This window comes from Chelon labrosus, assembly GCF_963514085.1.
Source record: "Chelon labrosus genome assembly, chromosome: 5".
NCBI classification, from domain to species: Eukaryota; Metazoa; Chordata; class Actinopteri; order Mugiliformes; family Mugilidae; genus Chelon; species Chelon labrosus.
Genome location: NC_140341.1, coordinates 16,201,395 through 16,225,409, shown reverse-complemented (window position 1 = coordinate 16,225,409; position 24,015 = coordinate 16,201,395). Strand labels below are relative to the sequence as shown.

At 41.3% G+C, this 24,015-nt stretch overlaps 2 protein-coding genes across 2 annotated transcripts in view; one reads left to right on the top strand and one right to left on the bottom strand.

Moving 5' to 3' along the window:
* The first annotated feature begins 297 nt into the window (after positions 1–297).
* On the top strand, positions 298–7,008 carry dct (dopachrome tautomerase). The gene is made up of 8 exons (XM_084544204.1): positions 298–622; positions 701–1,000; positions 1,261–1,361; positions 1,840–2,006; positions 3,236–3,415; positions 3,536–3,671; positions 3,770–3,971; positions 4,360–7,008. Exons 1-8 carry the CDS (start codon positions 334–336, stop codon positions 4,533–4,535), a joined length of 1,551 nt encoding a protein of 516 aa, XP_084400330.1. The 5' UTR covers positions 298–333; the 3' UTR covers positions 4,536–7,008.
* Positions 7,009–7,216: 208 nt separating this feature from the next.
* LOC311488349 (glypican-6-like) overlaps positions 7,217–24,015 on the bottom strand; it is a gene marked incomplete at both ends in the record, with an annotated part of 74,981 nt that continues 58,182 nt past the window's right edge. Inside the window, 3 exons of the mRNA XM_084544989.1 lie at positions 7,217–7,422; positions 8,217–8,392; positions 9,267–9,403. Of these exons, the coding sequence (XP_084401115.1) occupies positions 7,217–7,422; positions 8,217–8,392; positions 9,267–9,403 (519 nt within the window). The remainder of the gene's footprint in view (positions 7,423–8,216; positions 8,393–9,266; positions 9,404–24,015) is intronic.

Genomic DNA, 24,015 nt, shown 5'->3' with positions numbered 1-24,015 from the left:
AGATTTCAATTCTGCAGCTCACAGCTCTGCTGTCAGGTGATCGTCACAAGACATGGCTTAATCCTTCACTGCTCTACAAAAGCAAGAGCAGAAATTAGAGGCTTTCTTAATGTGCATGTAACTGACTGGAACACAACATGATTTGGCTTTAAGTGTTGGTTCCACAGACATTAGAACTATCACTGAATCTAATTTAAAGATACACAACAGGGGACCGTAGCAGAGTGAGATTCAACACTCTCCACCAGGGAACTAATTGACCGTTTTACAGCTGAGAGCTGATCTGCAAACTGATTTTCTCACCACCGACTGAAGGAAACAAACAGGTGAAATATGATGATCGCGCTCGGTCTTGGGCTTCTTTGTCTACTCTTCTGTCCTGGGCCAGCGGAGGCTCAGTTTCCTCGAGTGTGCTGCACGGTGGAGGGAATCGTGTCCAAGCAGTGCTGCCCCGCTCTGGGCTCAGACCCTGCCAACGTCTGCGGCTCTCTGTCCGGGAGAGGAAGCTGCTCTGCCGTTCGAGTCGACAGCAAACCCTGGGGAGGACCGTACAGACTGAGAAACGTTGATGACCGAGAGAGGTGGCCGACCAAATTCTTCAATCAGACTTGTAGATGTACTGGTGAGTGTTTTGTAGTTTTTATTAAGATGCTGGTGTCCTGAACAGGATCTGAAGTTCGGTTTTCTCTCTGTGTTGCAGGTAACTTTGCAGGTTATAACTGTGGCCAGTGTAAGTTTGGCTGGACCGGGCCAAACTGTGACCAGAGGAAAGCTCCGGTGGTGCGGAAGAACATCCACTCCTTGACCCCCGAAGAGCTCCAAGAGTTCCTGGATACTCTGGAACTGGCTAAGACCACTACCCACCCAGACTATGTCATCGCCACCCAGCACTGGCTGGGACTCCTGGGACCAAATGGAACTGAGCCACAATTTGCCAACATCTCCATCTACGACTTCTTTGTCTGGCAGCATTACTACTCAGTCAGAGACACCCTTCTTGGTAAATCAACATATCGCGTACAGTATTTCTTGACTTCTTTCTGTCGTTTAATACAATTAAACAAAAATAATATATGAGAAATACAAATACTCACATAAACCCATTTTAATACAAATTCAGTATTATGATTTTGTTTTATTTTGCCTTAAATCTGAGCAGTTTTATGCAAATACTTTCTTCATCTACGAATTAGTGATTGTACTCATTACTACAGTGTGTTCCTATAAAAGGAGCTAATCAAACACAAAATTTTTCTGCAGGTCCCGGCCGTCCGTTCAGAGCCATTGATTTCTCACACAAAGGTCCGGCGTTCATTACCTGGCACAGGTATCACCTTCTGAGCTTGGAAAGAGATCTCCAGGTATGTGTCATTCACTGAGAATGTGTTATTAACTGTTGCTTCATAGTAGGGTTTTTGGCTGAAGTTTTGGTTTTGCTTAAAGCAAACAGGAATAGGCTGTTGCAACTGACTAAATTCATATTTTTACATTTGGTATAGTAAGTTTTCAGTTCGTACGTAGAGTCTGTTAATCAGTAACCTTTAACTGAACTGATGATTAATGTAGTTCATTTCAAATAGAAGAAGAACTTGTCACATGCTGACTACAGAATCAAAAATCAAATAATTTATCAATGACTGTAGAAGATTTTTTAAATACTAATAGTATTGATGGGGGAAAAAGAAGGAGGAGAACAGGAAGAAGAAAATGATCATATGCTTTTAATACATATATATATATATATATATATATATGTATATAACTGAATGAGCCAGTGTTGATGTACTGTTCTGATGCTAATGCAGACTAAAATCTATAAAATGTGTCTCTCTCCTGCAGAGGCTGACTGGCAATGAAAACTTTGCAATCCCCTACTGGAACTTTGCCACAGGACAGAGTGAGTGTGATGTGTGCATGGACTCTATGCTGGGAGGAAGAAACCCTGACAACCCCTCCCTCATCAGTAACCAGTCCAGATTCTCCGGCTGGGGGGTGGTTTGTAACAGGTCAGTACAATATACACCGGCACAACATTAAAACCACTTGCAGGAGAAGTAAATAACATTCACCATCTTGTGACAGTTCAATGTTCTGCTGGGAAACTTTTGGACCTGACATTCATGCCGCTATTACTTAGACATGTACCACCCACCTAGACCAGACCAGGCACCCCCACCCCATAGCAATGACACTCCTTGATTGCAGCAGCCATCCCCAGCAGGATGCAGCCTGACACAGGCACACACACAAAAACGGTTTAGGAACAACTCAAAAAAACATGAAAAACAGTACAAGGTGTTGACCTGGCCTCCAAATTCACACCAACAACACCCGGTTACCAGACACCACAGGACGCCCTCAGAAGGCCCATGTCCATTCTCTGATGAGTCACAACTGTTTTGTGGGAGACCTACACAATATTAGGAAGGTGATAATAATGTTATGCCTGATCGGCGTATTTATTCTTGATAATTACTGATAACATCATGTAATGCGCTAAAAGGGATCCGTTTTGCTTTTCCTTATTTTCTGCCCGTTAATGCCACAAAGTTTCCACGTGAGTCAAAAGTTCAGGACTCAGATGACTTCCTCAACTTTTGTGCTGAGCTGACGTCAGCTCGTCATGGATTTCTCAGTGCAGTCATCTGCTCCAGGCACAGATTGCCCACAGAGTCAAACTGTGGTCTTCTTTGTGAATTCAATTCCACATGTTTTCAGAAAACAGTATACAGTACTTGAGTAGATTTAGAGGCATTCAGTGTACCCCGTCATGCATATAATTGTTATGTCACACGACGGAAGCTGCTGTAATTTTTGTTGTTGCGGATTTTCGTGCTATATGCTGTCATATTCCAGATTGGATTAGGGCTTAATGTGTATGGATGTGCTGGAAGTGTTGCCATGTTCAGTCAAGAATGAGAAATTATGTTATTTAATCAGTTTTTAATCAACTTTTAGAGTTCCCACACTAGCCTTATGGATGTATTATTTTCTACAGGCAAAGACAGAGAATTGTGGGGTTTTAGTCATCTGAATTGCTTTTTTAAGCAGTCTGCATAAAGGGCTAGTAAAAGATAATTAGTTTATTTTCACGTCTAAATTATTCAAATGTCATCTAAATCCCTAAATATAAATATAGAAATGTAAATGCGCATATTAAGTCTCCTTTGATACGTACCTCGAATTGTTTAATGCTGTTTTTAATGTTCTACATGCTGCTGCTCTTTCCTTCCAGTCTGGACGACTACAATCGCCTGGTGACTCTTTGTAATGGCACCAGTGAAGGTTTTATTCAGAGAGGAATCATGGAGAGAGGCAACATGTCTTTGCCCACCATGAGTGACGTCAGGAGCTGTCTTGGAATCAGGGAGTTCGACAGCCCTCCATATTTCACCAACTCTTCCTTCAGTTTTAGGTACAGCTCCACTGTCCTGGGTTAATAATAATTTACACTTGATGCTACACTAAAACTGTTGCAATCTGGAGTTATTTAAATTTGACGATTCAAAGGCTTCTCTGTTGTGCTTTCTCACAGAAATGCTCTTGAAGGGTACGACAGGCCGGACGGGGAACTGGATGAATCAGTCGATAACCTTCACAACCTTGTCCACTCTATGCTCAACGGGACCAGCGCTTTGTCTCACTCTGCAGCCAATGACCCCATCTTTCTGGTCAGAATCTAATTTAATGGTTTCCTCTGAGATGAAACAGTAGACACATGTTTTTCCATGTCCGTGTTATCTATTTATTGTTTTTTTTTACATTGCAGGTGCTCCATGCTTTCACCGATGCCATTTTCGACGAGTGGATGAGGAGGTTCCTTCCGAACAACGCCACCTTCCCGGATGAGATGGCGCCCATCGGTCATAACAGGGACTACAACATGGTTCCCTTCTTCCCACCGATCACTAATGAAGAGATCTACATCACCTCTGAGCAGCTGGGGTATTCCTATGCGGTTTCACTGGACGGTGAGTGAACACGGAAAGAGTTTAAAGGAATTGTTTGAGAAATCCATTCCTGAGAGGTAGACGAGAAGATTTATTCCACTCTTGGTTGTGTAGTAAATATGAAGCAACCAGTTAGCTTAGTTTAGCATAGACATGGAAAACAGTGAGAAAGAGGCAAACCTGCACATTGAGAAAACCAACCAGTATAATACGAAACCAAGGTATGAAAACTGTAATCTCTGGTTTTATGCATTATATCTCGGCGTGCTGCAGTGATACTTACCAGTGGTATCAGAGAGTCTGTATTTCTACTCTACACCCTAATCAAACCTGCACTGACATTTATATTTAGTTTTCCTACTGCGAAAAGGTTTCACAGAGTGTCCCCACCTGTTCTTCATCTTTCCAGATACAGATGGAGGGCCGACTGTGTTTGTGCTGGGCTCCTCTCTCGGGGGAGTCTTCATTGGTCTTCTGGTGCTTCTCCTTATCTTTGTGCTCTACCAGCGTCAGCGGAGAAACAGAGGCTTTGAACCTCTGATAAAAGCGGATTTCACGAATAGAAAGTACACAGAGGAAGCCTAGGCTTCACCTGTTGTTCTGCAACGCACTTCAGCGCTCTTAGGAGAGACAGAGAAGCCAGTCTACAATGTTCTGCAGGCTCGACTGTGGAGCAAGAGTAAAATATTATCCCTGCTTTTTCCATACGAAATTAAATCTTATGTAAGAGCCATCAAGTGAATCATATACTCGCAATGAATGTACATTTTAACCTTTATATGGTGATCTTTTTAGAAAATCTTACGGAGCTCTTGCATTATCTTGTCCCTTTTCCAAATTTACCACTAATACAAATCTATTGGAATGTTTTTAATAACAATTTATTCTCAGGAACAGTAACAAAACACAAATGCAATCTTGTCAATTGCACTGAAAGACAGTAAGGCATGTTTGCTCGACTAGTTCTTCACCCCCTCAGTTTGAAATGAAATTCAAACTCCAAGTTCCCTCATTAAGATCTGAAATTGAAAAAAAAAAAAAAGATTTGACAAAAACAAGAACTCTATTTTTTCCTGCTTACTGATAATTTGTCTGACCAGACATCCGTTTTCAATATTTTATTGCAAAAATATTAAAAGTTCAATGATACAAAACATAAAAAGGGCATCCTGTGAGATCAATAATAAAGAATCACTTTAAATGACTTATTTTCTCGATATATTTGTGTCTTTGCAATGTGGATGAATATGCAGACTTAAATGCAATAAAGAAAAGCTCAACAAATAATCACGGATATACTGCGAAGGGCGTAACACAGGCTAATACTGTGAAGATGTAAGCTTAGCTGGCCTGGTGGTTATGGACCTGACGGGCTCTCAGAGAACAGTGGATGTACAAACAGGCTGGTTTTGTCCGCCCTCCTCAGCAGTGCCAGGCCTCTCACATTCTCTGTAAGTACGCTCTACTGAGGAGCTTCACTGGAGCATTCAGCCCTGTCCAGTCTCCACAGATTCTCATTTCACAGGTGACTGTGGTCGGCTTCAAACCTGTCTGTGCTGCAGACATAACCATTCAAGCTTTCCAGATAAATTTAGGGACCCTTTCTTTGCATTTCCAGTAACCACTGTGTGCTGTTTGCTGCTTCGTATTTGAATAACTCCTGCACTTTATAGAACTACACTAATTTTTAAATGTTGTGATTTCAACATGACTTTTTAATGCTGTTTAACAGTAATTTAGTTTTACAGTGTCCATTTAAACAGATTTGGTTATTCTATCACGTGCCACAGTAGCAAACATGCCTATTTGTTCTTGAATGCAAAATACTTCTGTAAATATTTGTCTACTCTGAGGGTGCAGCACAAGGATTACTGTAAATTAATGTTGAGATTACAGCAGCACAAGACTTGATAGTAGTAGTAGTATTGAACTGATGTGCTTTTCTAGTGCAATGTCCGTGTCCGTTTACACATAATATACAGAACACACTCTTAACTTTCAACTGTGCATGACTGTCCTTGTAATGCCAGCAGACTATTTCTAAAGAAACAATTCACAATCTGTTTATCTATTCGTCCTGTGGCGTGGCTGTGCACTGCTGCACAGTGGTTACATGGAAACACATTGTGTAAGCATTCATGTAAACCATGAATCGATGTTTGTTTATTAGTGCTGAATAGCAATGTTGCCCTCTCTGGCATGTATACGTTGGATTTACACCAGCACACGCGCCCAGCAACACTTGAGAACCATCATCACTATGATAGCATTAATGCAAATTAGTGGCACCGTCTCTGTAATGCGAATAACTCCTCCATAATAATTCTGTCCAGGCTGTCTACTCCTGAAGCAAAGCCTGAGAAATCAGCACGATACGAGAATACTATCAGATAATGACTTTGTTGCAAGGCAAATGAGTATATAAAATGTCAGTTTGGCTACTGTTGAACAGTTTCACTGAACAGCTGTGTGGATCTGTGACCGACACATCACGTAGTGTACCCACTCTTGCCAAATGACACGGCTGAAATTATTGTGAAACATAAGCTGAATAAACACAGTTCAGTGGCTGCATCTGATCTGAACACAAACATGACAACACAAGGTTTTGAATGAGTATTTGGTTGCTTCTCATCACAATTCATTAATTGGCACGTGAGTTAATGACAGCGGAACGAGGATCGAATTAAACTGTTAGCCGGAGATCGCCCGTTCCTGACTTTTCCGTCATTTAGATCCTTCTATCCTTTGATTTAAAATATAATATTAAACATTTATTAACCTCTTTCAGGTGCATCAAATAACCACATTCTCAACATTCTTCGACCCACAACATTTCTTTTTTTTTTTTTTTGCATTTAAAAAAATCAAAACAATCAAAGTGCGTGTTATAGTTTTCCACATGGAGACCTACATTAATACCTGCCATATGTGCAAGAAATATATGTGTTTTTTAATCTCTGAAGCAGAGTTTGTTGGATTGGCATCAGTGTTAGATGGTGAAGTGATGCCATAAAATATTGAGTCTAAGGATGGCACTGCACGATCTTTGGGAAAGTGGAAAATCATGATGCGTGACTGCTCTCTTTTTTCAGAGCAGACTCCTCTAGCCTCAAGGCTGGCAGCCTGAATGCTGTCTGCTTGACTGTAGGGCCAATCTGCCTGAATACAAAAAACTTTGGGGGAAAGGAGAAAAAAAAAAAAAAAAACGAACAAAAAAAAAACCAACCCTGCTGTCCATGTTTAGCCTGTTCCTCCAGCAAGCATTATCTCCATTGCCGTTGAAGTGCCAGGGCTGAGAGGGCCAGCATGGTTGGCAGGACTACAGAGGGTGCGTGGAGCGGGGGAGAATCATCCACAGGCCCGCTCCGGTCAGCTCTCACCACTGGCGTTTCAGTGGCAGCACTGTCCATGTATGTAGGGCAGACCTCGGTGCAGCCGCTGCCACTGCCTGAGCCGCTGCCTTCATCACCTGCAATGCCGAAGTCAAACACAAGCCAGAATGAGCACAACAGCAACTCAAACAGTCTTTGCAAATTTGAGATTCTGCTTTAAAGCGTCTTGCAAATATTTTTTTTCATATGAGAATTGGTCAAATTATTAAATGAATCTGAAAAGGTGTCTTTCAAAAAACAGCTGCAATCCTAAACAGTATTTTACTGACACTCTAAAACATCCACTGCACACCTGCCCAGCATGAAATAACAGGCAGACACAGGTAGCAACTACCAAGATAATATAGTGGAGCATCCAGTTCAAGATGTTTTGCTGAAGGGGTGGTGGAGACCCACAACGGAGCTAAAGGAAGAGTCAATCTAGAACTTATAATCACTTAATACATTTTAAATTAACCATTTATTGTAAACATGTTCAATAAAAGCTGAATGTTTCCCCTACTTCCCCTGCCCCTAAGACGCTGTAGTTGGTTTGTGTAATTGAACCCACTCCCAGCCTTATCCTCGCCGTCGTTCCCGTTTCTTTTTAAAACCTCGATGAAAACCGGGACTGTCGGCGTTGTTTTTTATTACACTGCCACCTTCAGTGACTCTTGTGGCTTTGCTGACGCCGATTAGCTCTGCCTCAAGGCTAGGTAGCATTTCAAAGTTGACAGGTTATCAAGATGAGTGACAAGCAGCTGGAGCGTGAACTTGACTGCGCGGGGCGTGGAGGGCAAGACTAAAAATACATTCCTGCCCGGAGAAGAGAAACCAAAGTAACCAAGTGTTGTCGCATTTGTGCGAAAGGCAAAAGTGGCAAACGGCTTACTTGAGTCTTGAAAGTAGATATCATTGCCGTTGTAGGCGTTTTTCAGCTTGTTGGTCATCACCCTCAGAGCCATGATCTGCTGACGGATGAGGGTGTCCGGGCGCGTGATGTCGACACCCACCTCTGGGTTATTCTGCTGGTTGGTCAGGCCGTCCTTTTGGACTTCGGGAAAGTACCTTTACGACATGACACATTAGATATGTCATTATGTTTGACAGGCTGCTTGCAGAAAGAACCATGTCAATACAAGAGAGCAGAAAAATATTAGCTGGAGACTAATTCCACAGATATTTTAGTGTTTTCAGTTCAGTTACAGGTTTGATTGTCACACCGCTCTCGGGAGCAGCTCGTGAGATTACAACAACGGCAGCAAAATGAACGTTTGACCCAATCGTGTCGGCTAATGACATGCTTGTGAGAAATTTCTCCAGGGAAAGCGTGTCAGCTGCCTGCATTCTTGTTTGATAAATACGGCGCAGGCCGTCATGTGAGGGCATTCCACAAATCATCTGACACAACCGCATATGCTTCCCATAAGTCCAGGTCCGTCGGAATCACATACACCTCTGAAATCTGAGTTGAAAGACGTAACATTTGATGTCCTTGACTAATTTAAGTGATGATGTTGATGAAAAAACAACAACGTGTGGTGCTAAGATGACTGGCTTCAAGGATTATTTAAAGAATCTGTGATATGGATTTTGAATATGTTTTGGATTTTTATCATACGTTGGGCATTAGGCACAAAATAAACATGCATGGATCTCAGAAATGTCTGTTGCAAAAGAAGTCAGAGTAATGGATATTTGATTTCAAAGAAAAAGCTAAAATTATAAAAGTAAATTATAATACAATAAGAATCAAAACCAAAACAATAATTTAATTCCTTTGTTTAGTTTAATGTATCAAAGTGCGGCAAGCTCTTGCCCAGCAGACTTCTTAATTCTGGGATTAGGCCGCTTAACGTCAGGCTAGCTGGACAGACTTTGGACTTCTATATAACCTTCTTGTGTTAGCCTGCATTAGCCCCCGGGGGCCCGGTGCCCTCACCTGCCCTTGGTGTGTCCATTCCAGCACTCCTCATCGCTGGCATTTCCAGCAGTCACCCTTTCCTCCACGCACACCGCCTCGGGCAAGTTGGACCAAAATTTCTTGGACAGCTTCAGTTTCTGCTTTATGTCAACCACCTAGGAGGAGACCAACAGTCGGTTGTTACACGAGAAGAAGAAAACCTTGTTTGAACACATCAAGTTTGTGATTCAGTTTAGCATTTACTGTACGTAACATATAGGCAGCATTATTTTTAACTTTCATTAATCACACCATACAATCAGGGAAACAAGTCTTATTTTCCTTCTGCAGGATGGTAATGAGCCCAAACAACCAGATAGTCATAACGGTCTGGGTTGGTTATACTGATTTTACAGACCTATATTAAAATAACATTTTACTGATGTAAAAATCAAAACCAAATAAATACATAAAAGTGAAGCAAGGATAGATTCTATCAAACCTTTGGTACCTTTATTTTACCGCATTAAGAAACGTAACAATTGACATTTATTTGGAGTTAATTTTTTCTCTGAAATCTTTCGCATTGTTCATTCTTAATGACAAAAACCCGCTAACAGAATTGCATAGACTTTTAATATCTGCTGTATCTTCAGTCCTGCAACAGATCTGGCCTCCACAGAGTCCTTCCTGTCAGTCTGGGACTACACAAAGAGACAGAAGCAACTGAGACTGAAACAACGGTAAGTGGCAAAATGTCCAAGATGCTGAGATCTACCTGCCAGCTATCTTAAAACTGAGCATGCATAATTTTTGAAAGCATTCCTCACTTTACATTTAGCGCTTAAAACCTTTGTAAATGGTCGTGTATTTATACTGTATAGCACTTTTCTACCTGTTGGTACTCAAAGGCACTTTACAGTCACAATGACTACTCTTTATCTCAGGGTTCAACATCACTTTAGCATGGGGTTCATGGAGCAGGGATCAAACTGCTAGCCCTCTGGCTCGTGGACAACTCGCTCTACTCACTGAGCCAGATGTGTGCAGTTGTAGGGTTTATAATCACAACAGAAATCGGGATGCACATTTGGCCACCTCCTTCTTAAATATTTATTTTTCCTCAGCCAAAAAGAATTAAGTATATGCTGTAAGCACATGATATAACCAAATGCCTTATTTACGATGTACTGTAGTCCTCAAAGCCTCACTAAATATTACAAATGATAAAATGTACTCGTAAAACCATCCGGGAGGAAATACGGGCAATGAAAACTATCCTTGACATCTCTGACATACGGTGTCAGTTGACTTATTTATACACGAGCTGAGCTTCATCTTCTTTTAAAACCTGCTACTCCCATGGCATCCCGTTTGTAAAATTAGACCACCCCGCCTTCACTTATAGCTACACATTATCAAAGGAATTATAAATTTGGGGTTTTGACGTTTAACACTTGAACTTGCAAAAAAAAAATAAAAAAAAAATGATTTGGGTTTAATTTTCCCTTCTGTGTCGACTATCGCAGGTTTGCATCATGAAAAGTAAGACCATGCAGGCTCGCAGCAATAATTTCAGCCTGAATGTCAGACTTAAATGCTCCTTTGCATCCGCGCCATGTGACAAAGTCAGATATCGCTCCCTGACTCGAGCCTGTTGAACTCCAATCTTTCATCAAACACACGGAATTTGACATATTTCACTGAAGCTGAGGGAAAGCCTGATAGCAGCAGGTTGGCCCCATTATCTTTTTCCGTCTGACTTGCTGTTGGCTTACGTGAAATTGTAGTGAACCTGAGCAGAACATGAAAGGTGCTGTACTGACTGTGTGACGCTGCTGTAGGCCCCGACACTGCTTTTGATGTGTTAATCCTGTCACACTGATGCCAAAGCACTTCGGCAGCTCTGATACTGCCCAGAGGGTCAAGCCTGCACTCAATACAAGAGATTGACTGGCAATGTTTGACTAAACCTCATACATTAAGTTTACTTTAACAAGTGAGAGATTCTCAGTTCTTCTTCTGGCAAAACCAGACGTGTGGAAAAAGTGTGAAGCAAGCTGGAAATGGTTCACATTTTGGCAAGACAAATATTTGCATTAAACATGGTACTGACATTGTTTAATGTGACTGAAAATAGCGGGGGGAAAAAACAGTATTCACACAAAAAAGACGTTCTCATAGATCTTTTTGATGCTTTGCTATTTTAGCTAAACACAGGACGCGCATAGCGGTTGCACCATAAGACAAAACACTAAGAAGTAAGAAACTTCAAATACCTCTCAGATTTAACAAGAAAAAAAAAGAATTAAAAGAAGAGGAGGATAGGTTTTTCAATAATAAATATGCCTTTGGGAAAAGTCTGCCTCTCATGTCACTGCGCCCGGCCCATGAATAAATAATTCAACCGCAGCAAACTGTCCTGGCATGCAACCAACCTCCATGCACACTAGATGGCACTATCTGACTTTGAGAGATCACAAACGCAACAGGAAAGAAGAGACAGAGGAGAGGAAATAAAGAAATGAGACAAATTATGTTTGCTAATGATGCTTCTCTAACAGTGGTCAAACACAGATGGAATGCAAGACATGGAAAGAGACATAAGTGCGAATGAAAAAGCACACACACACACACACAGACAAAATAGAATAAGCAACCAGTGTGCACAGGGAAATCAACTCCTCCTCATGTGATATTCCAGGAAGCAGAGAGGGGAATCTCATTACAATCAGCTACCGATTACTGACAGTGTTGACATTCTCATTAAAAAATCCCAATAAGGATCTCAACACCGTCCCCTTCGCCCGGCATCAGGATATTACATGGTATTTGTTTTCACTGACATCCTCACAAATGACTATTATCATGATGTGCGATAGCTATTCCACCAAAGGCAGCATTAGTGTGTGATACCTATGGTCTATAATGAGAGCCGGCGAGGCAGCTGATGGAAGCGCGAGCTTAACAGATGTGCAAGCCGTGGTAATTTATTTTATCATTTTATTTTTCCTTTGATAACTCAAGAACCATAAAGAAACACCGCCTATATGTGTATCCTCAGAGTGCTCTCAAATTCATGCATATTTTGTAATGGCGTTAAGTTTACAGATGCTTTTTTTTTTTTTTTTTACTAAATGCACTCTTTAATTATTTAAATAAACGTAAAGATTTATTGTGATTTAAAAGGCATTTGAAGAAAAAGTCACATTATCCGTTTGAAATCCCATCAGACTATTATCTTCTATGAAACTGTGCCATAATATATGATAAACATCCACTTATCAGTGGCGAGTAGATCAATTTATTTAACCATCAACTTATCAAACACTTTCTTTAAGGTTGTGTCACTTTCTGTCTTATACGGTTCTGCACAGCCAAAAAAAATAATAAATAAATAAAAATAAAGCGAACACAGAAATTAAATATATATTTTCCACACTGCCAAGGTCTTTGGGAGGAAGACTAATCCTACAGGGCTGTACGTGGCCTTGCTCTTGCTCTGTTTTATGCATTTCATCATCTATATTCTATATTTCTTCAAGGCATAATGCATAGGCTTACAGGTTTGTAAAAACGTATGGATGTTTAAAAAAAGAACTGTCGCAGAACATTATGCTTCACATTAGGAACTCTGGAGTCACGCAGGATTAGATGTTTTAGTCATGATCTGTTCATTTATTAACGTCCTTTCATCATTAAACAGAAAATATAGTTGCTTTGACTTTGTAGAGCGATATATTCATATTTAAGGAATAAATGATAAGAAATATATTATATTTAAGATATTGGTCATATACACATGTATCATGGTTAGTACGTTTAATGCATACTGTAAGTGAGCGGTCATGCTATATTCTTCTTATTGCAAGAGAACACAGGGGAAAACCTTGCATGTTGGTGTCAGTTTGCGTACATTTCCACTGCAGTCCACTCCAACAAGGCAACAGAGCGTTGCTCCTGCATGATGATGGAACAACCAGAACAATATGTGAAATATTTTAACTCCACCAAACACAGAAGTAGTCTGTCAAAGTGGTTGAACCTGCAGGGCCCGAAATATGAAGCACGGGAGGAAGAGCCAAAAAGTGCAGTTCCTCGAACGACCACTTGAGGCTTCCTCCAAAAGAATCAATACCCGTAGATGTGTTAAACTTTACAGCAGAAGTACACATGTTTACAATGTGGTGCAATACAAAACAAACAATTAAAAAACTGTTTTAGTCTCCTAGCTTATTTCCCCACTGATGTCAAACATGCGGGGGGTAATTTTTTAAATAACACACATGTTAAAATTACATCCAGTTGTGCGTAATTTAGGGCTTTGAGCGGCCAGTGGCTGCTGTTTCAGGCCGCACAGCCGGTGTCACCCACACTGAGCTTGAAAACTGCTCTTAAGGTTTCCTATGGAGGATGTTAGAGGGTTCATCCGTCCTCATATACAGTCAGTGGGTTGTTCCATATATGTCTGACACATTCACCAAGTGGCAACAAATACACATGCGTCTGTAAGACTCTGCGTGTCACCAACGCAGCACTATGCTGGAGCCTTTAGTCTGGTCCTCATTATCCTCAACCTTCTCGGCTATGCCTGTGGCATTTAGCCTCAACCCCACAGGTTACTCTGACGAAAGTAATAATATATAAGTAATAATATATAAGTATGTAGTTTCGTTTTTAAAAAGGATTATGAATTGCCCACAGTTCAAACGTCATTCAGACAGCAGTGTATTTAATTGGTACTATTAAGTGCAGATTATTCCAGATTGCATGCTCTGATGTGTATGTACAACACCCGAAGCAGAACATGTTAAGAAACATGTGACTGGCTGCAATGGTATCGGTCAATAATGTGTTTTAATGTGAAACGAGAAAGCCTTGTGGTACAAAAGAATAAGCTAAAACAGTGTTAGGCGACATAATCAATTCATTAGTTTTGTTCTTTTCATCGGATCTGATCAAAACAACGGAAAGATCACCGGACGTCTCCTTTAAAGGTCTTTGTCCTTAGATTAAACAAGAAGATTCATGAGCGAGCGTCGCGTTAAACCTTGAGGATGAAAAGCTGCAGTGAGGTGTACTATTGTCCACTTTCCCTTTTCCTCCTCAGCCATATTCTTTGCTCTTTTGCCCCGTTTCCCTGCTTCCTGTCACAAACCATATATTACTTTATTGTGTTTTTCTCCCTCACGCTGCCCTCTCGCTATGACTCTGCACGGTCTGCTCTCTCTTTGGTCTTTGCCTCTGTTACCTTAGTCCTAAGCGAAAGTGAAGGTTTCATGGCTAGCTGATCCGTGTTCTCAGACCAGAACTTTGTTCTAAGGAGATTTCTGGCTTAAGCCTTTGGTCTCTTTCCACTGTGACATACGCTGCATGCTCAGTCTTCTCTGGACTGTTCTTAGAGCTGTCCTCTCCCACCTTTTCTCTATATACCATGATTTAAACAAGCTGCAAGACAGCAGCTGCTCCGTTAGGGCACTATACACTGAATTTATTTCCTTATTTCCTCAGGTACAGGCAAACAGGGTTTTTCTTTCAAATGCATTATACAAGATTAATTCACCAGTAAACAGCATGGTGAAGTTGACACAGCTTAGCGTGATCTAAACATAATGTCACCTTTAAAATAGCTTTTTGCACAAATAAAAATCCACCCAAACAACCTGGATCTACAGTACAATGTTTACTTGCGGTAAAAAAAAAAAAAAAGTAATTGGCCAGATTAAATAGACAAACAACGAGAAAATGTTTGCAGAGAATAATTATTTCCAAAAACAACAGTACGAGCCAGCGAGATAACGGCGTTAGGCTCAAGTCTTTGTGTTTACAGACACTCTAAGCATTCCTTACAATATTTATCATCTATCGTGTTTTTCCTGTGCATGCAGCTGAGTGTGCAGACAGGCAGTTCACGAGCTGTTGAGGCTTTGCATGGGAACACTGTGCCATCTTTCAGCTCGGAACAGAAATGTGAGCGAACTGTACTTTGACCAGTGGTTTTCAGACGCCCTTGCCTATTCTCAGATCAAAAGCTGACGTGTCGCTGGCTTTGAAGCTGCAGTCACACTCCTGGCAACTGCACAATGTCAGGGGGCCTAAGCTCTTATCTGGCCGTGGGATGATGCCTGGACGTGCTATGTGCCTTTCAATAAAAAATCGGTATGTGGCTAGGCCATCTAACTTTTATCCTCAAAACAAACACTCACAGCCCTGACCTACGGTGCTCAGTGTCTCCCCTGGCTGTTCTGTCAGCTGTTAAATCTCCATTTCTCTCCTACGCACCTGTACCTTGTTAAATTAACAATAAGTCCCCTTTCAAGCACATATTTGGGGTTGTCATCGCTGCTGGACACGGAGCATGTCCCTCTGCTGCGAGTCTGAGCTAAATTAGTGCATGTTCTATCTAATCATAGACTCGACAGCAGGTCTTGCCACGAAAACCACAAGGGGCAGACAACTCCTCGATCAACTTATTTTCCCTGGCAACTGCTCCTCTGTCTGCGTTAAAATAGTTTTTCATTTGATACGAATGCAGTATTCTTCCTGCATCTCAATTACAGAGGTCAGGGAGTCGGCTCTGCTCATACCAAGACCGTGGCCATGCCGCAAGTCTCTCCCTGACCAGCGACCACTTTGAGGACCGACCAAATAGTTTCTCACAAGGAGGAAGGCTGCAGCAAGAATAACTCTGCCTCTTCATCGCATTCTTCATTGAGTTATATTGTTGACACAGTCAACTAGGGACTGCTGCACTCTCTTGTGGTGATGTTGCCAACAAAATCAACTGCCACAGTGTCGAGTATCAGGGGACCGAGGCCCCACCGGACATGGCTATTAAATCCGGTGTCTAACATGTCATAAAGTTCTCCTCAATGGATCAGTTCAACCCATAAACAGAGGATTCTCTCAACCAAGACCTGCCATCTGGCTTTCATGCACATTTAGCATATTTAAAAAAAAAATGACATAGTAGAAACAATATTGGCTGAAAGCAAAGTAAATGGCCTCTGGGATAATGTTTTGAGTAGCAGTTGTCTCCACTTTGCCATGTCTCCTTTGTCCTTGTCTAGAAACATTCACCTCAAAAGTGGCCGGCGTTGTTGCTTAAAGCACGCACCTGCCAGAGTGCATATAGATGTGGGCTGTTCTCATCCAATCAATATCCATCAACGCAGGGCAAAAAGCAAACATTTTTTTCCCCCTCCTTTGAGACTTTGCAATAGATGAGAAGAGAAAGACATCATCCAGCTGTTTATCTTGCAAAACGAACATAGATGGAAATGGTACACCGAAGCAAATCATGGTCGGAAAACAGCACGACCGCTTGCAGGCTAAAATGCGGTTTGATATGACAGTGCAGGCCTGGTTTCTGTCCTCCGCTGTCGGGCCGCGCCGCATTCATGATAAATCCATTTTTAGCGTGGTCCCGCAGTGCCATCGCACTTTCTCCAACTCCCTCCTTGTTTCCCTTGATTACTACTGATTATGTTCTAGTGTAACTCTGCCGCAGCCGAATACTGCAACACGATTTGACATGGACGTCTGCACAAAGCCTCCAACCAGGGCAGTGCATGAGTGAGACAAATTTATTACATCAAGATAACCCTTGAGCTGTATCATCTCGTTTTCAAGGAAGTCCCGAACAAGCAATTCATACAGAAATGGAAAAAAAAGGAAACAAAAAGCATCTTATATTCCCTGGTGACAGCACTGTCAGACTGTCATTATGCTGCTTCCCGTGAGTGGATGCATAACTTAAAGTAAAACTCTACCATTGCACAAAACTGCCCTGTATTTTGCATTTGTTCCGGTTTTGCAGCCTCGAAACGCCGTGCGTTCCATCTCAATTGTATATAAGACAGAAACTGTGGAAATGATACTACTGAGGCAATAATAAAAAAAAAAAAAGCTACTGAATATTTATCACGCATCAGCGTTGCGCATCCAGATTTAAGCTCTTGCCTTAAATAAACACTGCAGAGTTGAGGTAATTGCACATGTGCATTGTACTGGATATGCTGCCAAAATGTCCGGCTATGTTGTCAAATTTAGTTTTGATTCCATACTTCCACAGTAAGAGAACTGAATTCAAGAGCTCAGTTCTGCGGCACCCTGGAGGCTTAACTTTATTTCCAACTTTCGGCGGCCTTCACAGGGGGAACAATTCATCATGCCTTTAATTTAATGTGACGCCGAATCTCTGTGTACCTTGGAAAAAAAAAGAAAAAAAGTGCACATGAAAAAAAATGCTGCTTCCAAAAATAGCCAAAACTGTGAGATGCATAATTATAAACCAGCTTCTTTTGGGTTTTTAAGTTAATTTGATCACTTTACAAAGGAAAATGCGTTAAATCGATGAACAGCAACAGAAAAGATTAGCGTCTTCGTCTTACCAAAAGATGCTGTCATCCATTGTGACCTCTGAAATTATGCTCCATTAATTATGAGACGATATCCTTACATATTGGATCTTTGTGGATACCTTGCACATCATGAGTTCCTTTATAAGTGACAAACTGCTATATGGTTGTAGCTCACACTGTATTTACATATTGTCAAGGTACAGGACTGTAGGTCAAACAGTGACCCATTTTACATATTACTGCCTCCAAGCATTCGCTCAGTCCCACGTTAACTACACAGTTAGGCAATATGGTTTATCATGGTGAGCAAAATTTATCACACAATGATCCCGCTGTGAGGAAAAAAATGACAGCATATTGATGAAACAGTGGTGAGTTTGTGCATGTGATTCGCCCGGGGCTGTGACAGGAGAGGTTTGAGGAAGGGAGATGATTAAAGGGAAGCTATGCTCTGTGGAGAACAGAGCAATCATCGGCATGCCTGCTTTCCCCTGCTGCCCTCGATCCCCAGAGAGGCAGGCAGTCCAGAGTGTAATGGGGCCAATGTGCCTCATTAATGTATTGACACATACTGTATGAAAAGAAGCAGAGAAAGAATGGTAATAAAGGGAACAAAGAAAATCATCTGGCATTGTAGCTGTAGCTGACTTGGCGTTTGATTTTAACTTAAAAAGGGGGTCAATTGTAATTACGTTATTGATTTATTGCCATTGGGATAGCTTAAAACCACGATCTTGGAAAACATTTCAGTGTATTCTTTTTTCTTCTCACCCTCCTCTCTCATTAATTAAACCCTGTTTTTGGTTTCTTATCATTTATATGCAAGTACACAATGTCCAGATCGACTCCAGGAAGTACAACATTCACTTGTCTGCAGTTCCAGAAACTTTTGTCACTTCAGTACTCAATCCATCTGTCCACATACACTATGTAAATCTTCTAACCTCGTTGTATTTGTGCGTCTCCAAGCCAGAGGGCGGGTCATCTATCGATGTTCGCCATGCTTGCTGGAGTTTGCAGGAAGATGCGCCATAATGCGACCTTTAACTCGTTGAGTACATATTTGTCTGTGGTCCAGCTGTGCATTTGCATGTGGCTAAGATCCAGTAACGGTGATCTAAATGGACTGCCACTGCAGTGTATTCTGCATGCATGTGTATTTTAATATTACATATATCCGACAGCAGTGACATTCAAGAATGCAATGTCAAACCTTGCAAAATTAAAATAACTTAACAAATGATTACACAAAGAATTGGTTGTGTGGCCATGTGACCCAATGCAAAGGATGCGTTTAAAGAACACAATTTTCCTGCAACTTACAACACTGGGATCATACTGTTAGTCTAATATGGTGTAGCTGATATGTAAAAGGAATGAATTGTGAGTATGGCTTCCCAAATGCTCAAAGTTTCCTTTAACCCCTGTTTTTGCCTTTTTAATAATAGGTCGCCACAGTTTAGGACATCATGATATCTCTTCGTAAAAACCATAGAGAGCCAGGGTCCATATTTATCAAAGTGGCGAACAGGAAGCGAGGTGAGTGCGCTGCTTTAGGATGCTCCGAGGAAAAGATGCATACATCAACCTTTGAGATGAGATTTATTATTTTTGTCACACACGATGTTCGTGTAAAACACACGCCTCTGTGGCCAGCGGTTTTCTCAAAAAGCGCTTTTGATGTTTACCATCCCATGGTACAAGTAACAAGTCCTGGCGTTGATTTTGAGGTCAATCTTTTTTCAGTTTTTCTCGTGTTACCACATTCCCTTATAGTCACCTCTTCTATAGTTACTATGGTTTCCCTTTCCGTGCCTGTCAGCTGCAGACACTGCTCAGTGTTCCAGTTTTGTGTTCATTGTGTTTCTATAATTTCACTCCTATTGAAATGATTTGATTGCTTGAGACTTGCTCTTAATGTTAATAGTTAGTCTTTGCTGTAAGTATGATTGTATCTTTGTTTTCTGGTTTAGGACTTTTTATTTAAGTCTCCTAAGAGCATGCCTGTGTGTATTTTTCTGAACATACAGCACAGCATGGCACGGCACTTGTTGTCCTTTCTGATATTTACTTTGAGCTATTCTGGCGAAGGATCTGATGAACCGCGTAAAATTATTAGCAGCAGTTTGGGTTGCGTTATGTTTTTAGGAAATAATCTGAGAATCTGCTGAAATTTCATCACTTCTACTTCTTTCTCGCATACATTAGGGGTGGAGGCTGTGTTCAACACGTCTATCAGCAAGGTACGGCATTCTCCTTCCCTCTGTCTCCTTGACAACATCACTAGTGCCGCGTTGGGAATGACAACGGTAAAGTGTGCATGATAAGTATTCTATGGTTGCTGCACCTTTTGGCCTAACGCAGCCTGTGCAATGTCTTCCTATCACTATAGCACCAAGGTCATGACGCTCTCAGCTTCATTGAAGTGTGCCACTGTGAGATATGTTACTTAGCAGGGTCGTCATGCACATCATTTAATTGTACAAACTGATGACTGTGATAAAAGGAGGACTCTGCTACATTAACATAAACAACTCATTTCTCGCTCTCCAAGGGAGTGTTCACTTGAGTAATTAGAGAGTCGCAGCCACGGTGGAGTCTGTTTTTTTGGTAATATGAGAAAAACATTTATGAGTGCTTGTCCTGGTATGTGATTTGTTTTGGCTGGTAATCGGAAGTGTGCCATCTGGACTGTGCGACAACGCACCTTGTAACATGCAAGAGGAAGACACTGACCTACATTTTTGCACACCCACAAAAAAAAAAGGCTTCTGTTTTTAAGAAATCATAATATACATTTTACTTAAATCGAATGCTCTTTTCAATGAATGCCCAACTACACGCTCACACAATTACTGGTATCAACAATTGTAGCAACTGTATGTCCTCCATCTGGCCCCCCCACTCCTCCTTGCAGATCTATATTGTCAGTTTGGGAACAAACCGATGCCCGGGAGTGCAATAAATGTTCGATTGTTGATATCTAAATCAATATCTAAATCAATGAATGAACTAATGCCGCTTAAAAAAAAAAAACATGCTAAAACACTTGGTGTTTCGCGGGTACTTACTGTGGGGAGAAAATGAGGCGATTTTATTGCAAAATCACGGGAAATCCCAGGATGTCAGCTCCCGGCATTCAACCGTATCCCACATCAGCTCCACCCAAGATCCTCGGTTTCCCAAGCTGACAAAAAGCAAACCTAACACCAGGCTTAAGAATGTCATTTTAAAGACCTGTGGTCGGACCGTGTAAGTAAATAATGCATCTGAAAGTTGGATCTTTTTAACCACTAATGCTTAAACTTGAAAAAATACAACTTATAATAATAACAATAATCACTGAACAACACAGACGCACATATGTTTAAGTTTCTGCCCGTTGGAAAATATAGAATATGTGTACGTGATGCAATGCCACGTATTTGAAAGCACACCCGAGTATCATGCTTGAAAATGGAAGCTGGTTTCCCTTTACGGTCACCCACAGTAAACACAGCTGCTTCACTCAGAATAACATTATGTCTGCTTTGGTGAGTTCTTTATGTTTCGCTTTTTTATGTTCTAAACAAATGGCTAACACAACTAGAAGGATGACTAACGACTCCTGCACATGTAGTCGATTGAGAATATGGCCAGTTTCTCTACTGGGGCGATTGGGAGACGCCCCACCAAAGGGACCGCATTCAACCACAGTGTTTGGCTAGCTGTCAGTGCATGTCACTGTTGTGGTCTATCCATGTGTCTTTGAATATAGTCCAAGCTTTGTCAAGTCATGTGCCACAGAGCACTGGTGGCCCTCCCCTTTGGGGGATTTTAATATGGCTGCATATTGCCCAGATTGTTCCACAGACTCTGATATTAAGGTTGTTTTTTTTTTCGAATTGCAAACAGTGTGATCTAAACAGCTTCTGGGAGGGCTTGCACGCAACGTACTTTTGTCTTATATGACCTCTTTTATTGACCACTGGGGCAGCCAGTTAGCTGGCAATCAAGTTATTCTTGTGAAACACAATGTGTCAGGAACATATAACTGCAGTGGCAGTGTTTCCATGACATGCATTGTATTCACATCCATAAACTGTATAAAACATGGACAATGCATCTCCACTTCTTTCCGTTGGTCAAACTGCCGATAGAACTCCTGGGATATGACTGGCATACTGTTGCAAGTTTGGAGTCTCCGCACTGAGTGGCGCTACACTTATGACACCTATTTTCCTACTTTCACGCGCCTAGGGGATTGCTTCACAGAGCAATTGTCATGGCAACTGTAAGTCATCATGACGTCACATCTTGTTTCTATGCCGTCAAATAACTAAAACTAAAATGAAACTTTTCAAAAAATTTGACTCTTGAACATACATCTGCATTATATTGACTACCTAAAATGACAGAAACCATTCTTGACATGTACTTTAGTATTCTAGTTTGGCCCAAGTCCCATCCACTAACGTGGAGGAGGCGGAGCTTATGACCTATACTGCAGCCAGCCACCAGGGGGAGCTCTACTCGCTTTGGCTTCACTTTTGAAGAGCTGTCGTGCACTGTATTTTCTATACGGTCTATGCTCACACCCTACAGACACCCATAATCAGACTCAAGGAAAGCTGGAGCCCATGTGTCGGCTAACGTCACTAGTCTTTCACAAAGCCAACGAACACAGACAATCACACAGTCACACCTAACAGCTATCTATTGACGTGCATGACTTGGTGGCAGGAAAGTGGAGAGAGAATTAGTCGGGAAAATGCTTGATTTCAATGAGAGGGGAACTGATCATTTTACTGCTTTGAAAGAGAGATAAGGAACAAAATAAATGAGTAATGTAATTTAAATAGGGGAGTTACACCTATTGCATAATAAGTCAAATCGTTGATTTAATTGATTTCGCATTTTGAGCCCCCAGGGCCAGTGCTCTGGATTTCCTTCACCTAAAATCTATATATGCAATGTATGTGATGTAAAGCATCTGTGAGTCATTTTATGTTTCAAAAACACTAAATTAGTCGCCTTTGCGTGCAGAGCTGCTGAACTGATAAGTGGTAGCCATCTAGTGGTTACTGGTGGTATTGCTAACCGAGTTGAATAGCAAAAATCCACCATTTGATGTGACAGTGTCTAGTTAATCTGTTAATGTACCCACCTTAGACATCATAGCAACATTGTCTAATCCTGCCAGTATTTCCCTCCCTCAGAGATTTGGCAGGAGCTGCCAGTAATTGAATACTTAAGGGAACAGATGATGATTTTAAAGATATTATTGACCCTTCTGTAATATTCATCAAGCAGTCGCTAGTGCTTATTGTCTACATTTCTCTGGTAGTAAACAGATGCGGTGTTTGAGTTGAACATAGAAATCTGTTTCAGTTCATTTACAGGTGTTTGCAGAGAGGCTGATTTACATTTAAAGTTATATTCGATATCTGTCAGGCTTTAATTTTAGCAGTTAAATATTTATGTCTGAGTGCCACCCCTAACCCGAGCAACTGTTAACTTTACAGTCAAACAATGCCCTGAACTACCATGCCACATGTGCATAGCTAGACTATTTATTTTTGTGTGGTCTTAGAAAAAGAAGTATCAGTTATGCTAGAATCTGTGGAATCTCCATAATTGCACGTCTTGGGTAAGAGTCAGTACGTACAGGAATGGAGCTGTGGATAGGCCCACTTTAGTTCCATTAAGCTGTATCCAAAACAAGAATGTTTCAGTGGCTTGACATGTTCCTGGACTGCAAAAATATAATCCAGGGTCAAGATTTTGGAAATGAGTGGTTGTGTTGTATTTTTCTTTTTCCTGAACAACTGACTTCACGAACCGCACATTGATGTTTTACTCAGTGTTTCCTACTGAACATGGCAAAGAATGAAAGGGGGGAAAAAGACTGTGTGTATGAATATTCAGTTTTACTTAATGCTATACTATTACAAGTTATCCATATACTATGTAAATTACTAATTTGTACAGACATGAATGTAATCAGAGGATAAAAGCAACATCCCTGTGTTCTCCCCACTTCATACATACAAAAGATTTAGTATACAACTTTGGTTGATCTTTGGAATTCAGCATCAGGCGCGAGCTGAAAAGCAGCCTTTTTTTGCACCTTTCATTCACACCCTTCAAGCCCTCTTAATCAGGTTCATGGAAGGCTGGATCCCATATGTTTGGCTTAAAGCACAGAGAGATCCTAGACAGACCACTGGTCTGTCACTAAGCCTACAAACATAGACAATCACACAGTCACGCCTAACAGCTATCCATTGACGTGCATGCCTTGGTGGTGTGAAAATGGAGTACTCTGAGTAAAAAACATCACAAACATAGGGACACTCGTGCGCAAAACTTCCTTGCTGCTGGGCAGCCGTTCTAAGAACTGATCCACCGTGCTGCCACCTTTTCTTCCTGAGAGGGCAGAGAGG